Raw genomic sequence first — 13,480 nt, 5'->3', positions numbered from 1 at the left:
GTTGCCTCACATCGTTTTGAGCTGTTTTCATCTTCTTTTTTGTTCCCCTAGCTCATATTCCTTCCTTCAGCTGTTCTATTACAGTGATTTTCTAGCTCCGAAAGGAGCTCTAAGGGACCACACAATCCGCCCTACGTTGGGGAATTTCCCTTCAGGAGCGGTGGGGCGGGGCCGGGGCGCGCGCCCGCCCCTCACGGCCACCTTGGCTCCGCCCTTTCCTCTTCTCTCCTCCCATTGGCTTCTCCGCGCCCGCTCTCCACCAATCCCCAGCCGCGTTCGGCAGCGCCGCTCCTTCCCCTTCCCGCGCCCGCTGCCGCCGGCGCAGCCGTTAGACCCGCCCCCTCCGTTAGACCCGCCCCCTCCGTTAGACCCGCCCCCTCCCGGACGGACCGGCCCGTTATTGGCGGGCGCGGGCTGGGGCGGGGTCAGGGCCATGGCCGCCGCGGGGGCTGCGCGGCCGCGCAAGGTGCCAGCGGGGCGGGGGGGCTGAGGGCGCGGGGCGGGCTCGTCCGTGGCCGCACAGACCCGGCGTGTGCCCGGACGGGGTGAGGGGAGCTGCGGGGGTCTCTCTCGCCATCCAGTAACGAGTCCCGCGAGCGGTCGGGCCTTCCGGGGCCCAGCCCTGCTCGCACCGGGGCGCGGTGTCCAGCTCTGAGTGAGTCTCTCATGGAGCTCCTGGAGCGGGTCCAGCGGAGCGCAGCGAGGGTGGTTGGGGGGCTGGAACATCTCTCTTACGGGGGAAGACTGAGGGAGCTGGGTCTGCTCAGCCTCGAGAAGAGACGGCTGAGAGGGCACCTCATCAATGTGCATAAATATCTAAAGGGGGAAACAGGTTGCACAGAGAGGGTGTGGAGTCTCCCTCACTGGAGATATTCCAGAACCGTCTGGACACGATCCTGTGCCATGTGCTCTGGGATGACCCTGCTTGAGCAGGGAGGTTAGACCAGAGGACCCACTGTGGTCCCTCCCAGCCTGACCCATCCTGTGACTCTGGGGGTGTGTGAGGGTTCTTCCACCCTGTGTGCACGTGGTGTGTGATCCTTAAAGTCCCCAAGGTTCAGGTGGGTATTTATTGAGTTTGTACATCAGCTCTTGGACGTGTCAGTAAGTGAATCACTATATCTATAGAATGCTGTGGAAATTATCAAAGCATCATGCTTTGTAAAGGCACATTTTGTGAAATGAAACCTACAAGTTTAAGGCCCTGGTGGCAGCAGTTACCCCCTCCTTGGCCTGGGAGCTGTAAATTGCCTTGGACTGATCCACTTCTGCAAAAGTTCTTGGAACTGGGGGGCAGTGGTAGTCTTCAAGTATGTTGTGAAAGTACGTCATGAAAATTAAAGTGTATTTCTGTAATCAACAGGGTTTGTCCTCTGGAAGGCTCTCAGGAGCAGTTAAACTAACAAATGGAAGAAAACAGTAAGACTTTGATCACAAATACTGTTTGAGTGTATGTGTGAGTGTTTGGGAATTTTATACTTGTCACACTGCACAACTAACCAAAATTTGTTGTATATATAAAGAAAAGGTTTTAGCTGAAAGTCAGTATGGCCAGGTTCTAAGCAGCCCATTAATAGACAGACACAAACTAAATAGAAATTTTGCATGTAAAAATAGAGAGTTGACTCTGCATATGTTTTATTTGTAGTAGATTGAATTTTTATAATTGCTAGCTGTATGTAAGATTGTTGAATGGAGACTGAATTTGCTTTTGACTTCAAGCTGTTATTGTCAGCTAAATACGTTTGTTGCGGCCATGCAAAGTTATTTTTTCCTGATAAAATTAATTTCCTCTTGTTTCCTACTATTGAATGAAAGTAAGTTGTTTTTTACTTTGCTGCATGTTAAGGAGTTGGTATAAACAGTGAATTTGACTTTTTCAGGGTTGGCTTAAGGAGAGGATGTTATACTGATGCAGAATTCTTTTCCACCGACTCTGACAATCAGGTAGTTAAGTGACTTTTTAATACAGTCATCCCTGTTATCTAAAGAGAAGGGGAATTGTAATACCATGAGTAATAGAAGAAAAGCAGGTTAATATGAACCTGAAATAGCTCCTGCAAAGCAAGAGAGTCTGTACTACACCTTGCAGATACAAGCAAGTTGGTTTTGTGTGCGGTGACTTCGGCTCTGACAAATCTCATTAAAGCACAGGATACATTTTGCAAACACAAATATGCTGCTTGTGGACAGGGGCTGGTCTTGGCAGAAGAACAGACACACTTGTTAAGTTTTTGTGCTGAAAAGAGCACAAAGAGTGGTATGGAATCAGTGCTGCAGCACTGGGATTTGTGTAGTGCTGAACCAATTGTCTCCAAAATACAAATAGGCTGTAGATAATAGTTTAACTGTACATGGAAATAAGAATTAGAAAAAACACGCATGCAGTTACCAAGACACAAAATCCAGCAAATGGACATGGTGCAACAACACAATTTAGTTATTTTGTGAAATTTACATGTTTGCAAAAGTCCATATAATTGTAAAGTAGTATATGGAAAACTTCTTTCTGGTTATCAGTTGTTCTTTGTCAGGTGACATAGTGGAGATTACTCCCCTCAAACCTGAGTTTACTGAAAGAAAACAGTGGTACTCATTTTCTGACTGCAGTGTTCTTTGTGCAGGTTGATGCTATCCATGATGGACTTGACCAGTGTGCAGCTTTACTGAAGAATTTCATACAAAATGGGGCTACAGGTTGTAGCTATTGAAAATGCAAGTTACATTTTTAGGTTTTGTAATACACTCTTGATTTGTTTTGTTGACTGCTTTTTCTTTCAACTAATGCTAGGAAAGGAGGCTGTCCATAAACAACCTGGGAAAGCACCTACTTCCAAGCCTTTGCTAACCAAAGGAAATACTTCCAAGAAGAAGGGGTTAACAAGAAATGTTACTCCTGCCCCTGTCCGAAAAGAAATTCGTAAGTGGGCTTTCTTGGGCTTGATTTTTTTCTTGAACAACATTAAAAGACTCCTCAACTTACTGAGATAACAGCAAGGCTTCAAATAATTGTTGCCATTTGTTATGGGCCGATCCCAGGCTGAATCCACAAAAGGGTGTAGACATAAATTACTGTTTTTTAAAACCTTAAATGTTTAGTAAACAGTTACTGAAATTCACAAATGTTTGAGTTACATGTATAAGAAAGAAAGTTGAGTGCATTTACGAATCTGCCAGACAACACAATGGGTTTGTGTAGCTGGAGAAGACAGGCAACTTCAGGTGGGTTTTTTGTTCCTTATTTCTCTGCAGTGCCAATATCAAATAGAAAATTTGCTCCGTCCACCACACCTTCTGCTGAGAAAGAACTTTCCAGTGCAGCACAGAATCAGATAGTTCAACCTATTCATGTGCCTTGCAGTCAGCAGTCTCCTGTGATGTATCAGAAACTGTGTGAGCACGTGGAAACTCAGATGTCTCTGATAACTGGCCAACCACCACAGGAGAGTAATGAAATTCCTACTATAACTCCTTCTCCTACCTCAAATCAGGGTTAGTGGAACTATTAATGTAGAGCTGATTATTTAACTGCGTGAGTTTTGCCCCAAATTTCCCTGATCTCTGCTGTTTTCTTTCAGGATGTCAAAATGTTGCAGCTTTTAATTATCTGTTACCTACGTCCACATCAGGACTGTCCCTGCAGCATTCAGCTAATCCCTTAACTACTCAGTCAGTAAGTAGAAGTTTGATTCTGACTATTAATAAACATACTGAATTAGCACTGCCTATTTATTTATACATTTAATTTTGTCAGTTTTCCTAATGCTTTTCCTTTAAAAAAATTGCCTATTTCAATCTGTAGCGATGAACAAAATAAATAGAGAAAATATCACTTTTCAAAACACATCTTATATAGACACCAAAAAATGAAATTAGAGGCATTTCAACTGGCTGCTTGTTTCTGCATGGGGAATTCTGTAAGGTACAATAAACATGGAAGGTGCAGGAAATTATTGATTACTGTTAATTGCATTCTCAGTAATGCACATTAGGATCATTAACCAATTTCTGATAGAAGAAATCATATATCAAATGGAGCTTTTCCCTGCCAATGATCAAGTTAATAATTTCTTCAGACAGCCTGTATTATCTTACAGGCACATGTTAAAATGCCTGTGTATTTCAGGGTATAGAATAGAACTAATGGAGAGAACCAGCTGCCACCTCAGGAAATGTGGTAGAGGGCTTGCACCTTGAATCTGTAAGACTGTAGACTTACCTTCCATCTGCAGGCAGTCCATGTATAGCTAGTGCTGGCCTTGACTTTTGAAATTCATCTGCTTAAAATCTTGAAAGGTAACAGTGTTGTCCTTTTTTTTATTATTATTCTTTCTTCCCTGTTCTGGATGGATTCAAGAAACACTGCTGAGGTTTTTTTCTTTATAGAACACTTGAAAAAGAACTGTGCTTTAATGTTGCCAGTAACCTTTAAGATAAAGACAATCTAAACCAGATTTACATTTTAATTACTCCTTATTATACAGGAAAATTATTCAGTTAATAATTTGTTCTTATAATTAGTAAAGAATGATCGAGACTACATTGAGTCAGACAAGAGTAGTGTTGTTTGTTGGGGTTTTTTTTAAAGATTTAGAAATTATGGTAAGTTTTTGTTTAATTTGAATATTCTTTATGCAGGGTGTTCCTGTAGATAGTGCCAGTGAATGTGTGCCAGAGATGGGAGGACCTGTGGTTTTCCCAGTAGTTTCTGCTGCTCCTGCTGCACAAGTGCAGTCTGGCACTGCTCTTCCTAGTGTGGTCCCTTGTATAGCACCAGGTCCTTCGATCCCTACAGTGCCTACATTGATCCCAGCATCTTCTGCCAGAGAGATGACCCCAAACCAAGAGCACCAGACAAAAGAAGCAGATTTGATAAGGTGCATACAAGCTCACCTGGCCCTGTTACAATCACGTGAGGGACTGAATGGCAGCACTGAACAGAGGTGCCATCAGCATTGTCCAGCACAACATGATGGCTCAAGTGACACGGAGGAAGATACTCCTGAAGAGCACAGTGAGGATATGGTCAGTGAGGAAGATGAATTGAATGTCCTTGACATAGCTCCAGTGAGAGATACAGGCTGTAGGACAAGTTGTGTGAAGAAAGTTCTAAAATCTAGAAGAGAAAGTCCAGAAGAAACAGCCCATAAAGTTATGACTGTAAAATATCTTATGGGTGAACTCAGAGAACTGATAACAGATCAAGGTGAGGACATTTTTGTTGTGCAGTGGAGTTATTACATACAAATAACACAAGAGCTCTGTTAAATGTGAGCACTTCAGTTTCTGCAAGTTGTGTGTGTCAGATGGTGTGTGACATCTTAGCATGGTTTTCCACAAGAGCAATACCTTCAGGTTTCACTCTGCATAAGTATTAAATTATTTTTTGGACTATTTTAACTTTATCATAACATCTGGGGTAAGGACTGTTCCTATTTCATATACAGACCTTTCCCCTGAGAGAGGGCCCAGTGTGGACATGTTGCAACAGCAGTCCCACCAAGGCTGGTTGGAGAGATGGTGGCTTGTGTTTTATTGAGGATGTAAAGCATAGTTTTCATAGTCAAGCATAGCAATTTTAAATAAATATAGTTAAAGATTAGGTTTTCTTGGGGGAAAAAGTGTAGATACTAGTAAACTACTTTGTAGATTGCTTAATCACATGTAAAATATTACTGTCATATTGCAGCTTTATAGGTTTATTGAATGTCCTTTTTTCCCTCACCTCTTGCAGATGATTCAGAAATGCTGAGGTTGATGAGTGAAATAGAAGGTTGCATATCATTGCTCCCAGCTGTAGTGGGAAGTACAAACATCCAAGCTGAAATAGCACTGGCTTTACAGCCTCTCAGGAGTGAAAATGCCCAGCTGCGCAGGTCAGGAACTGTCAGCGATCCTGTGGTCACTGCAGATGTGCCTAAAGCATCTTTAACTGGCCTCTTCTAAATTGCCTGTGTTCTATCATTGTCATGGTGTACATGTTAGGGCTCTTCCCTTCTTGTCTGTGCAGTATTTATGTACTAGAAAGTGTGTTGGTAAGGCTGTATACCTTAAAAATAAATAACTAACACACAGCAAGTCTTCAGTTAATACCGATGTCTTAATAGTGTCAGTTATCTCATGACTGGGCCTTTGGCTGGGTGGGATCAATGCACTGTTCTGAAAACTGCAGTATCAACATAGTTAGTCTGCTCATATTCTTTTTGTAGACCATTCTCAAATGCAAAAGTGTCTCTCATTTCAGGGGAGCTCTCAAATGCATTACTGAGTAGCACTTGACTTCAGAACAGGGGGAAGGATATATACCAGAATGTGCAAAGGGTCTTTTGTGTTGAAGAAGTACAGGAATGTAAGAAAAACATGTTATTAAAACTTCTTTATATTTCTGAAACATTCAATGACATTTAATTCTCAGTAGCAACTTCTTACTAAACTAATTTAAAGTGCAGTGCTTTTGAGCTCATTCTAATACTTCTGAATTTGTGCTTTTTCACAATTCACATTTAGGAGACTAAGAATATTAAACCAGAAACTCAGGGAACAAGACACTAGTGAGAAGAAATCTGGACAGAGCTGCAATTATGAATGTAAAGTACTGATAATGTTGCTTGTCAGGGGGATATTTGTTACAGCTTTATTTCAATAGATACTGTTATTTTTTATTTATATATTTGTATCTTCCTATGTCTGTATGTATTGCAGCCTTTAGTGGCAACCAAACTAAGTGTTGTGGGTCTAATCATGCAGCTGCATTTGCATGGGCTGTTGGGCCTTTTTAGACTCCACAGAGTCAGCCTTGGCTCTTCAGCTGCCAAGCAGATTATTTTTCCTTATGTGCCTCTTAAAATGAAGATGACAGATAATTAAGAAGAAAGCTTGAGCTTTATCTTGCTGCTGCAAAAACCCCTTCCTCTATTTGTAACCAAAATGCATATTACCAAGATTATTTAAAAGCTTAATTTGGTTTAGCAATTCAAACTACCATACAAAACACTTAAACTTTTTATGTTTTACTTTTGGTAGTAGTTTCTTTGCAGTCCTTGAATATGATGCTCCAGAGTCAATTGCAAGAATCGCAGAAAGGCCTTGATTCACTGCAGGCTAAAAATGAAGAACTTCTTAAAATAGTAGAAAGTCAGAAGGAAGAAAATAAACATCTTGCAAAAGTTATTCAAGATAAAGAAGAAGAATTGCTTGAAAACAAACAGCATTATGACATTCATTCCACCAAGCTCAAGATTGGTACGTGTTTTCAATTTGGTTATTCTTTGTTTAATGTTTTAGAACTCAAATAATTAGGTAAATTTTTCTTGGCATTTCAGAAGTGGAAGAAGCATTAGGAAATGTGAAGAGCCTTCAGTTTAAGCTGGAAGCTTCAGAGAAAGAAAATAAGATTTTGGGCATAACAGTACGTCAGCGGGATGCCGAGGTTAAGAGACTGCGGGAATTAACCAGGTACTGTTGGCTAAGCCTTTTTTTTTGCCTCTTGACATTGGTTTTTTTTTTTTTTTCTTTTTTTCCCTAGTTTTTTCTTTTTTTTTTATGCTGTGGATTACTGTAATCTTAGTATCTTGGTGGTAAGAGGTAACACAGGCTAAAACTTCTCTTTGTAGTTACTTTTGTAGCAATGGTGATATAATTTTGTTTAAACAAAGTTGTCATATTCCATGACTTGAATTCTGTGGTAAAGTAAAATAATATCTGCAGTAACTTGTGTGAAGTTTTAACTCTTAATAGCAGATCTGGCAATAAGTTGTTCCATGGGAAGGGCAAGGACCTGAAAACATACTGATACTTCCCTTGAAGGTGTAGAATTTGGAAACTAACTCTTCACCTGAATTTTTTTTTTACACTGGTTTAGATATTGGTCTGGTTTTGAGCACAACTGGCAGAGAAGATCTGCCTTCAGGACCCACAGCAAGCTCTTCCTGTGGGAATGAGCAGTCCTTTCTTTAACTGTACAGACATTTGAAGTAGATTATGCCCAGATATAATTATGGGTAGAGGTAGAAGTTCTTCCATCACTGAATGAAGGTGTTGTTACTCACTTTTTTTTTTTTTAATAACTACTGTTGTGAATTTATTTTGTCACAGTCTTTTCTGATAAAAATAGCAGCAAGCTGGGAGACATAAATAGGGTTTTGCAGATGCATAGTGGTATGCACAAAAAATTGGTTTGGACATTCTGTGTACAGGAAACAAAACTGTTGTTTGTCATGTTTATAGTTGGTACTGATGGAAACAGCAGAATATTTTTAATCAACATTTCAAATTATTCAGTAGAATTTTAGACACTTCTGTGGCTGCTATACTGACCACCAGATGGTGGTATAATAATGTCTTACTGCATGTGTTTATGTATCTGCTATAGACTTAAGCATCTAAACATGAATTGCTTTTGATGTACAAAGCAAAAAATTAGAAGAATTATTTCCTTTATAATATTTTTTATAATATTTTTAGATGTTATGGGAACAATAATTCAGAAAACATTTTGTAGGGATTTTGATAACTTCTTCTATCTGCTTTGAACAGTTTCTTGGCATCAATTTATTTCATTTTATGCCACACAAAGTCAGATAAACCAGGAATAATCTGGAGAACTTCATTGGGTTGTGCTATTCTAGTTGTTTTATAACCATACTGAGCTGAAGAAAAGTTCAAGAAACTTGGAATTGGTTCATGTTTGTACTACATTTTATGACAGTATGTAGAAAGAGCATTGCCACTTTGCCACAGTCTGAGAAATCTACTGTTTTGGTCCTATAGAAAAGTTTTCAACTACTCTTTTTAGTGACTAATTTTGAACCTGTTGTATTGATCTTACCTAAACAGAACCTTGCAGGGCAGTATGGCCAAGCTTCTGTCTGACCTCACAGTGGACAACGTTAGACCCAAACCTGAAAAAGCTCTCTCAAAGTCTCTTTTGGAAGACCACGAAAAGCAGATGCAACCTGAGCCATTTCCTGGGAGTACTGCAGTAATGACTTACCTTAAAAAATTAGAAATGGATCATATTTTGATAGATACAGATCTTCAATATGCAAATGAAAGTGGAAACATGGAAATGCAAAATCTGGCCTATGAAAAGTTTGATGCTGAAGGAAGTAAAATAAACAGTATGTTCATAGAAGAAGGAACATCAGCTCCCAGAGCACTACAAACTTCATTGAACCAAGATGCAGAAACAGTTAGTGATTCTGGGACTTTACTAGATGACCAAAACAAGTTGGATGAGACAATTTATATTCCATTGACTAGCAGTGCCTCTAAAAAACAGCAGCCAGTCTCTGACAGAAGTGGTGTGCTACCCCAGAGTAGAGGGGCTTGTAAAACTTTGGATTTCTGTGAGCTCCCAAGTTCTGTGCCGCAGTGTGGATGTGAGCTATCAAAGGATCCAACTGTACTGGATAAGTTAAGTGCTGGGTACAGTGTGAAAAAGACTGTGGAAAACACTCTTGAAGTTACAGGGGATAAAGCAAAGTTGGAAGGAGACAAAGTCCAAATGAGATCAAAAGTCATTCCAAGTGGAGCTGCAAAAGATTCCACAGATAAACCAGACCAACCTCAGCCTGGTACATACCCTCATGTATCAATGCCATTTCCAACAGAGATTTCTCAGAGAAAAGGTAGTAAAACAGCTGATTTTAGTTGCATTTCATTTGATGGTTTATCAGTGAGATCTGAGTGGAGTGCAACTTCTTTCTCAACATTTACTTCTCGAGATGAAGAGGACTTTAAGAATAGTTTAGCAGCCTTGGATGCCAACATAGCCAAGTTACAAAGGACTCTGCAGAGTAACATCAGGAAACAATGATTATGAGGAGGGGAAATGGGCTGCCCTTGTTCGGAAAAATTAGGTTTTTCTAAAGTATATTAATAAGTATGGTGCAGATATGTATATTTGTATGTAATAACTTGTGCTTAGCTGTTTCAACTATGAATAGAATTTGTTCCTCATTAAGCTGTGGCACTGTTTCCCTTGATATGTACAACTTGAAATAACTGGCTTTTTATATAAAATATAAATGGTTTGGGTTTTTTTTTAATTATTACTTAGGTTTATATTCTTTACTTGCAAAATTAATTATACTTGAAAATTAAATGTTCTTGTTTATGCATGGTTTTTTTTTTCCTTCCCCTAAGAACTGTTGCAAGGTGCTATACGTGAGCAAAAGGTTCCACAGGTAGAGGCCAGGGAAGAGCTGTCTACAGAGCAGCAGGAATGCTGAGAGTTACAGTTGCTAAGTCAGGATCATGCTATTCCAGAAATAAATGCAGCCATCATATGGGATTTGTAGTGTATGGTAGATCATATAAAATACATGAAGTAATCCTTTTTCACTCATCACTGATAAAACTCAGTTTTCTCTTTGGACCATTTTCCTCAAAGGAAGAAGTTGATGGAGAGTTCAGGCGAGAGCAAAAGAACTATCAATGTTCTGTTGCTTTCTGCAGTTCTGTTTTAGGTTATACTTTTTACTAATGTTTGATTTTTATCTAAAGTAAAAGAATGTAGAACCCGTGGATAAACACAGAACAAACAGGCTGACGCTGAGAAACAGAAGCAGCAGAGCTGACACAAAGGAGACAAATTAGGAATTAGTGAAAGCTGGCAAACCAGTGCAGTTAGCAAAGCACCAGAATGTACAGTGTGAGGAAGGCATGGAAATTCCGCAGTTGTTGAGATGTCAAACATCTACTGGCCATAAATACAGAGAGTCTGGACTGAATCACCCAAATCGACTCTCACAGGAATGGGAGCGGAAGGGGGAATGATTCCAGTCCGCTGTTCTCCCCAACAGGCCTTTCCACATCTCAGGCTCAAGAATATGCATAATATAAGTGTTTAAGGTACAGGTACAGGAAGGTGGTGTTATTGCCACCATTCTCTTCCTCTTGCGCTCTTAGCAGTGCTTCAGTGCTGTTTTTCAGGGAAAATATCTTTGGAAAAGAAACAGCAATATAAGGACCTGAATTTAAGATTGCTCCTTCTGCAGCATTGCTTTTTTTTTTTTTTTTTCCTAGAAAACATTGCTGTGCTTCCTGGTACTGTTTTCTTGTATGTTTCCAACTAGAAGAAAAGTCCCTCATGGTTAGTTGCTTGAATGAACACATTTTAAAGTTAGGATGCTGTCCATGCATTGTGCTGGGAAGCAGTTCTGTGATTATTTTAGTTACTGGTAACTGAGTCATACAAAGGTATGAAGACAACACATACTACAGAAGATGCCAACTGGCACTCCTGCTTCGAAAAAGGAAAGTTAGACTAAATAGTGACTTCAGTGATTTAGAATGCTTTTAAGGCTTGGCCTGGATTTCTTGGTACTCTCCACGCTCCTTGTGTTCACATTCAATATCAGGTTGATGGTATGAAAGCTTTAATTAAATATTTACAAGCATTTTCAGTGTAGAAGCTAAGCAAGATTTAAACTATTATTACGGTGGGGATCAAAGACAAGCTACAATAAATTCTAGTCTTTAAAACTCACAAGAAAGCTGAGGAAAGATGGGAAGAATATTCATTAGTAGACAAACTAATTCAGTTTTCTTCTTGCAGCCAGGACTTTCTCCATTTGAAGGAGGGTATTTGTCCTGGTCAAAGATAGTTGCAATCTGCATAAGGCAGCTGTGGTGTCAAGATACTCAAGCACGTTGTTCTTTGGTTGAGAACATTTATATTCACTTTTGTCTCAGTGAGGGAAGATGTTACACCATCTTACTCCTGTCCTGTTCGTTGTCACAAAGTCAATCCTATCAAAGCAGGAGATGACTACTAGAAAACCCTCTTGGGGATAATGACATATGAGCAGGTTTGAAATGTGTATCCACTTGCAAGAAGGAGAAGCTTAGAAGAAGAAAGAGGAAGGAGACAACGTCTTTAATGTGGTTCTTTGTTTTGTACTCAAACATGTCAATCAGAACTATAGCATCCTAATGAATTATAAAACTTCCCATGTATGGGCATTATGAATGTGCACTGTTGTGGAAGCAAAATTCAACAAGATCAAATATCTAAGTCTCTTAAAGCTGGGAAAGGCTTCTAGGATTCAACCCAAAACAGGGCACTGAATCTGTGGAAATCAGCATAACTGGTGTTCTGATAGCCTCAACAGAAGGCTTACAGACTCAATTCTTTTAATGTGTGTATATAGTAAATAATCCCTACAGAAAATAAAGGAAATCCTAAATTTGCACATTTTGTCACATGTTTTGACCACTGAAATTTGCAGTCTTGCATGTACATCCTAAATAAGATCCCAAATAATTGAGTAGAAAGAAATTTTTATCTTTGGTGCATAAAACAGTTTAAAAGTTATTCCTATAATAAGGAGGTAAAATTCACTATGGACCAAAGGCATCACTTTTGTCAACACCGATGCTTGGAACATTGGAGTAGCTCAAGCTGCAGCACATATCTCTGCTCTTCACTGATCAGGATATGATGAATTGGGAGTTACTAGGATTCATCCTTGTTGCACACATGTAGTCCTTAGGCCTGTATCTTTCATTGACTGAGTTACATTCCTGATTTAGGTTACATTCCTGAGTTACATTTAAGAACCTTTCACTGTGATCCAATTGATTGAGCTGCCTGGCTAGATTCCAACGCCAAACTTTGTTTCCCCAGCAGCTAAAAACTGTAACTTTCTATTTGGAAGCAGGACAGAATTTTTATCTGTGTAAATCCAGCAGTCACACCAACCACCCCAATAAGAGCAATACAATCTTCATTTGACATCTGGTTTTGGACACATCCCTACAATGAGGTAGAGGAGTCAAACTGTATTTGCAACAGAATTCAAACTCCCTTTCTGTTTCAGGTTTGTTAAGGATACTTTAGGAGAGCTTGCAAGAGGCAAGAGAATACAATAATGAATTGAGCCACTGTGTCAGCTATACGAGTCATTTTCGTGTTGCACCTGAAATTTTGCAGTTGTTTCTAAGGAACAAATAAAGGGTAGTCTTTAAATTCAGTTAGATATATTGTGTCAGAATAGTACAGACCTTCCTCAGAGCTGAGGGATCAGACAAGGGCAGCCAGCTGTGGAGCCTGTTTCTGTAGCCAGGCTATCACTCGTGTAAACAGCCATGAGATGTTTGGGGCAGTTCTGAAAGGAACCATCTCCTGTGCGTCTCAAAGCCTGTTCTTCCACACCTGCTGTTTTACCAGGGTCATGAGAAAAACAGCTTAAGATTTTCTTCCACTGTGTTGTAAGTATTTATAGTGTATTTTCAGGATTTGCAAAGATCTACGGTTGAACCTTAGGATGCCAAATTGAGAAAAGCACAACTAGTTGGGCTGAGGAATTTATCACAGGTGGCTACTTGATCATACAGCTCAACAAGTATTCAGCAGGACTTTCCAGTTTGGCCAGAAAAGCTGGTTTCAGGTTCCATCCATCACTGTATCAGCCTCCAAATAAAAAGGATATATGAAACTGCTCTGCTCAACATGAAATCATTATTCTATGTTCAG

The 13,480-nt window shown here is 39.9% G+C and overlaps 1 protein-coding gene across 1 annotated transcript; it reads left to right on the top strand.

Moving 5' to 3' along the window:
• The first annotated feature begins 347 nt into the window (after window positions 1–347).
• CCDC14 (coiled-coil domain containing 14) lies at window positions 348–12,195 on the top strand. Its single transcript, XM_064661439.1, has 13 exons — window positions 348–466; window positions 1,364–1,419; window positions 1,884–1,947; window positions 2,625–2,697; window positions 2,792–2,920; window positions 3,253–3,492; window positions 3,579–3,673; window positions 4,639–5,206; window positions 5,735–5,876; window positions 6,508–6,587; window positions 7,024–7,242; window positions 7,323–7,455; window positions 8,836–12,195. The coding sequence occupies exons 1-13, from the start codon at window positions 434–436 to the stop codon at window positions 9,815–9,817; spliced, it is 2,814 nt and encodes a 937-aa protein (XP_064517509.1). The 5' UTR covers window positions 348–433; the 3' UTR covers window positions 9,818–12,195.
• Window positions 12,196–13,480: the final 1,285 nt, after the last annotated feature.

Source organism: Pseudopipra pipra, chromosome 7 (assembly GCF_036250125.1).
Source record: "Pseudopipra pipra isolate bDixPip1 chromosome 7, bDixPip1.hap1, whole genome shotgun sequence".
NCBI classification, from domain to species: domain Eukaryota; kingdom Metazoa; phylum Chordata; class Aves; order Passeriformes; family Pipridae; genus Pseudopipra; species Pseudopipra pipra.
This window is presented reverse-complemented; position numbering and strand designations above follow the sequence as displayed.

Bases quoted from the DNA above. Each gene is read 5' to 3' on its own strand.
- CCDC14 (XM_064661439.1), top strand. From the start codon at position 434: ATGGCCGCCGCGGGGGCTGCGCGGCCGCGCAAG. The intron at 5,207-5,734 runs GTGAGGACATTT...CACCTCTTGCAG, and splicing joins AGAACTGATAACAGATCAAG to ATGATTCAGAAATGCTGAGG. The intron at 7,456-8,835 runs GTACTGTTGGCT...TTACCTAAACAG, and splicing joins AGACTGCGGGAATTAACCAG to AACCTTGCAGGGCAGTATGG.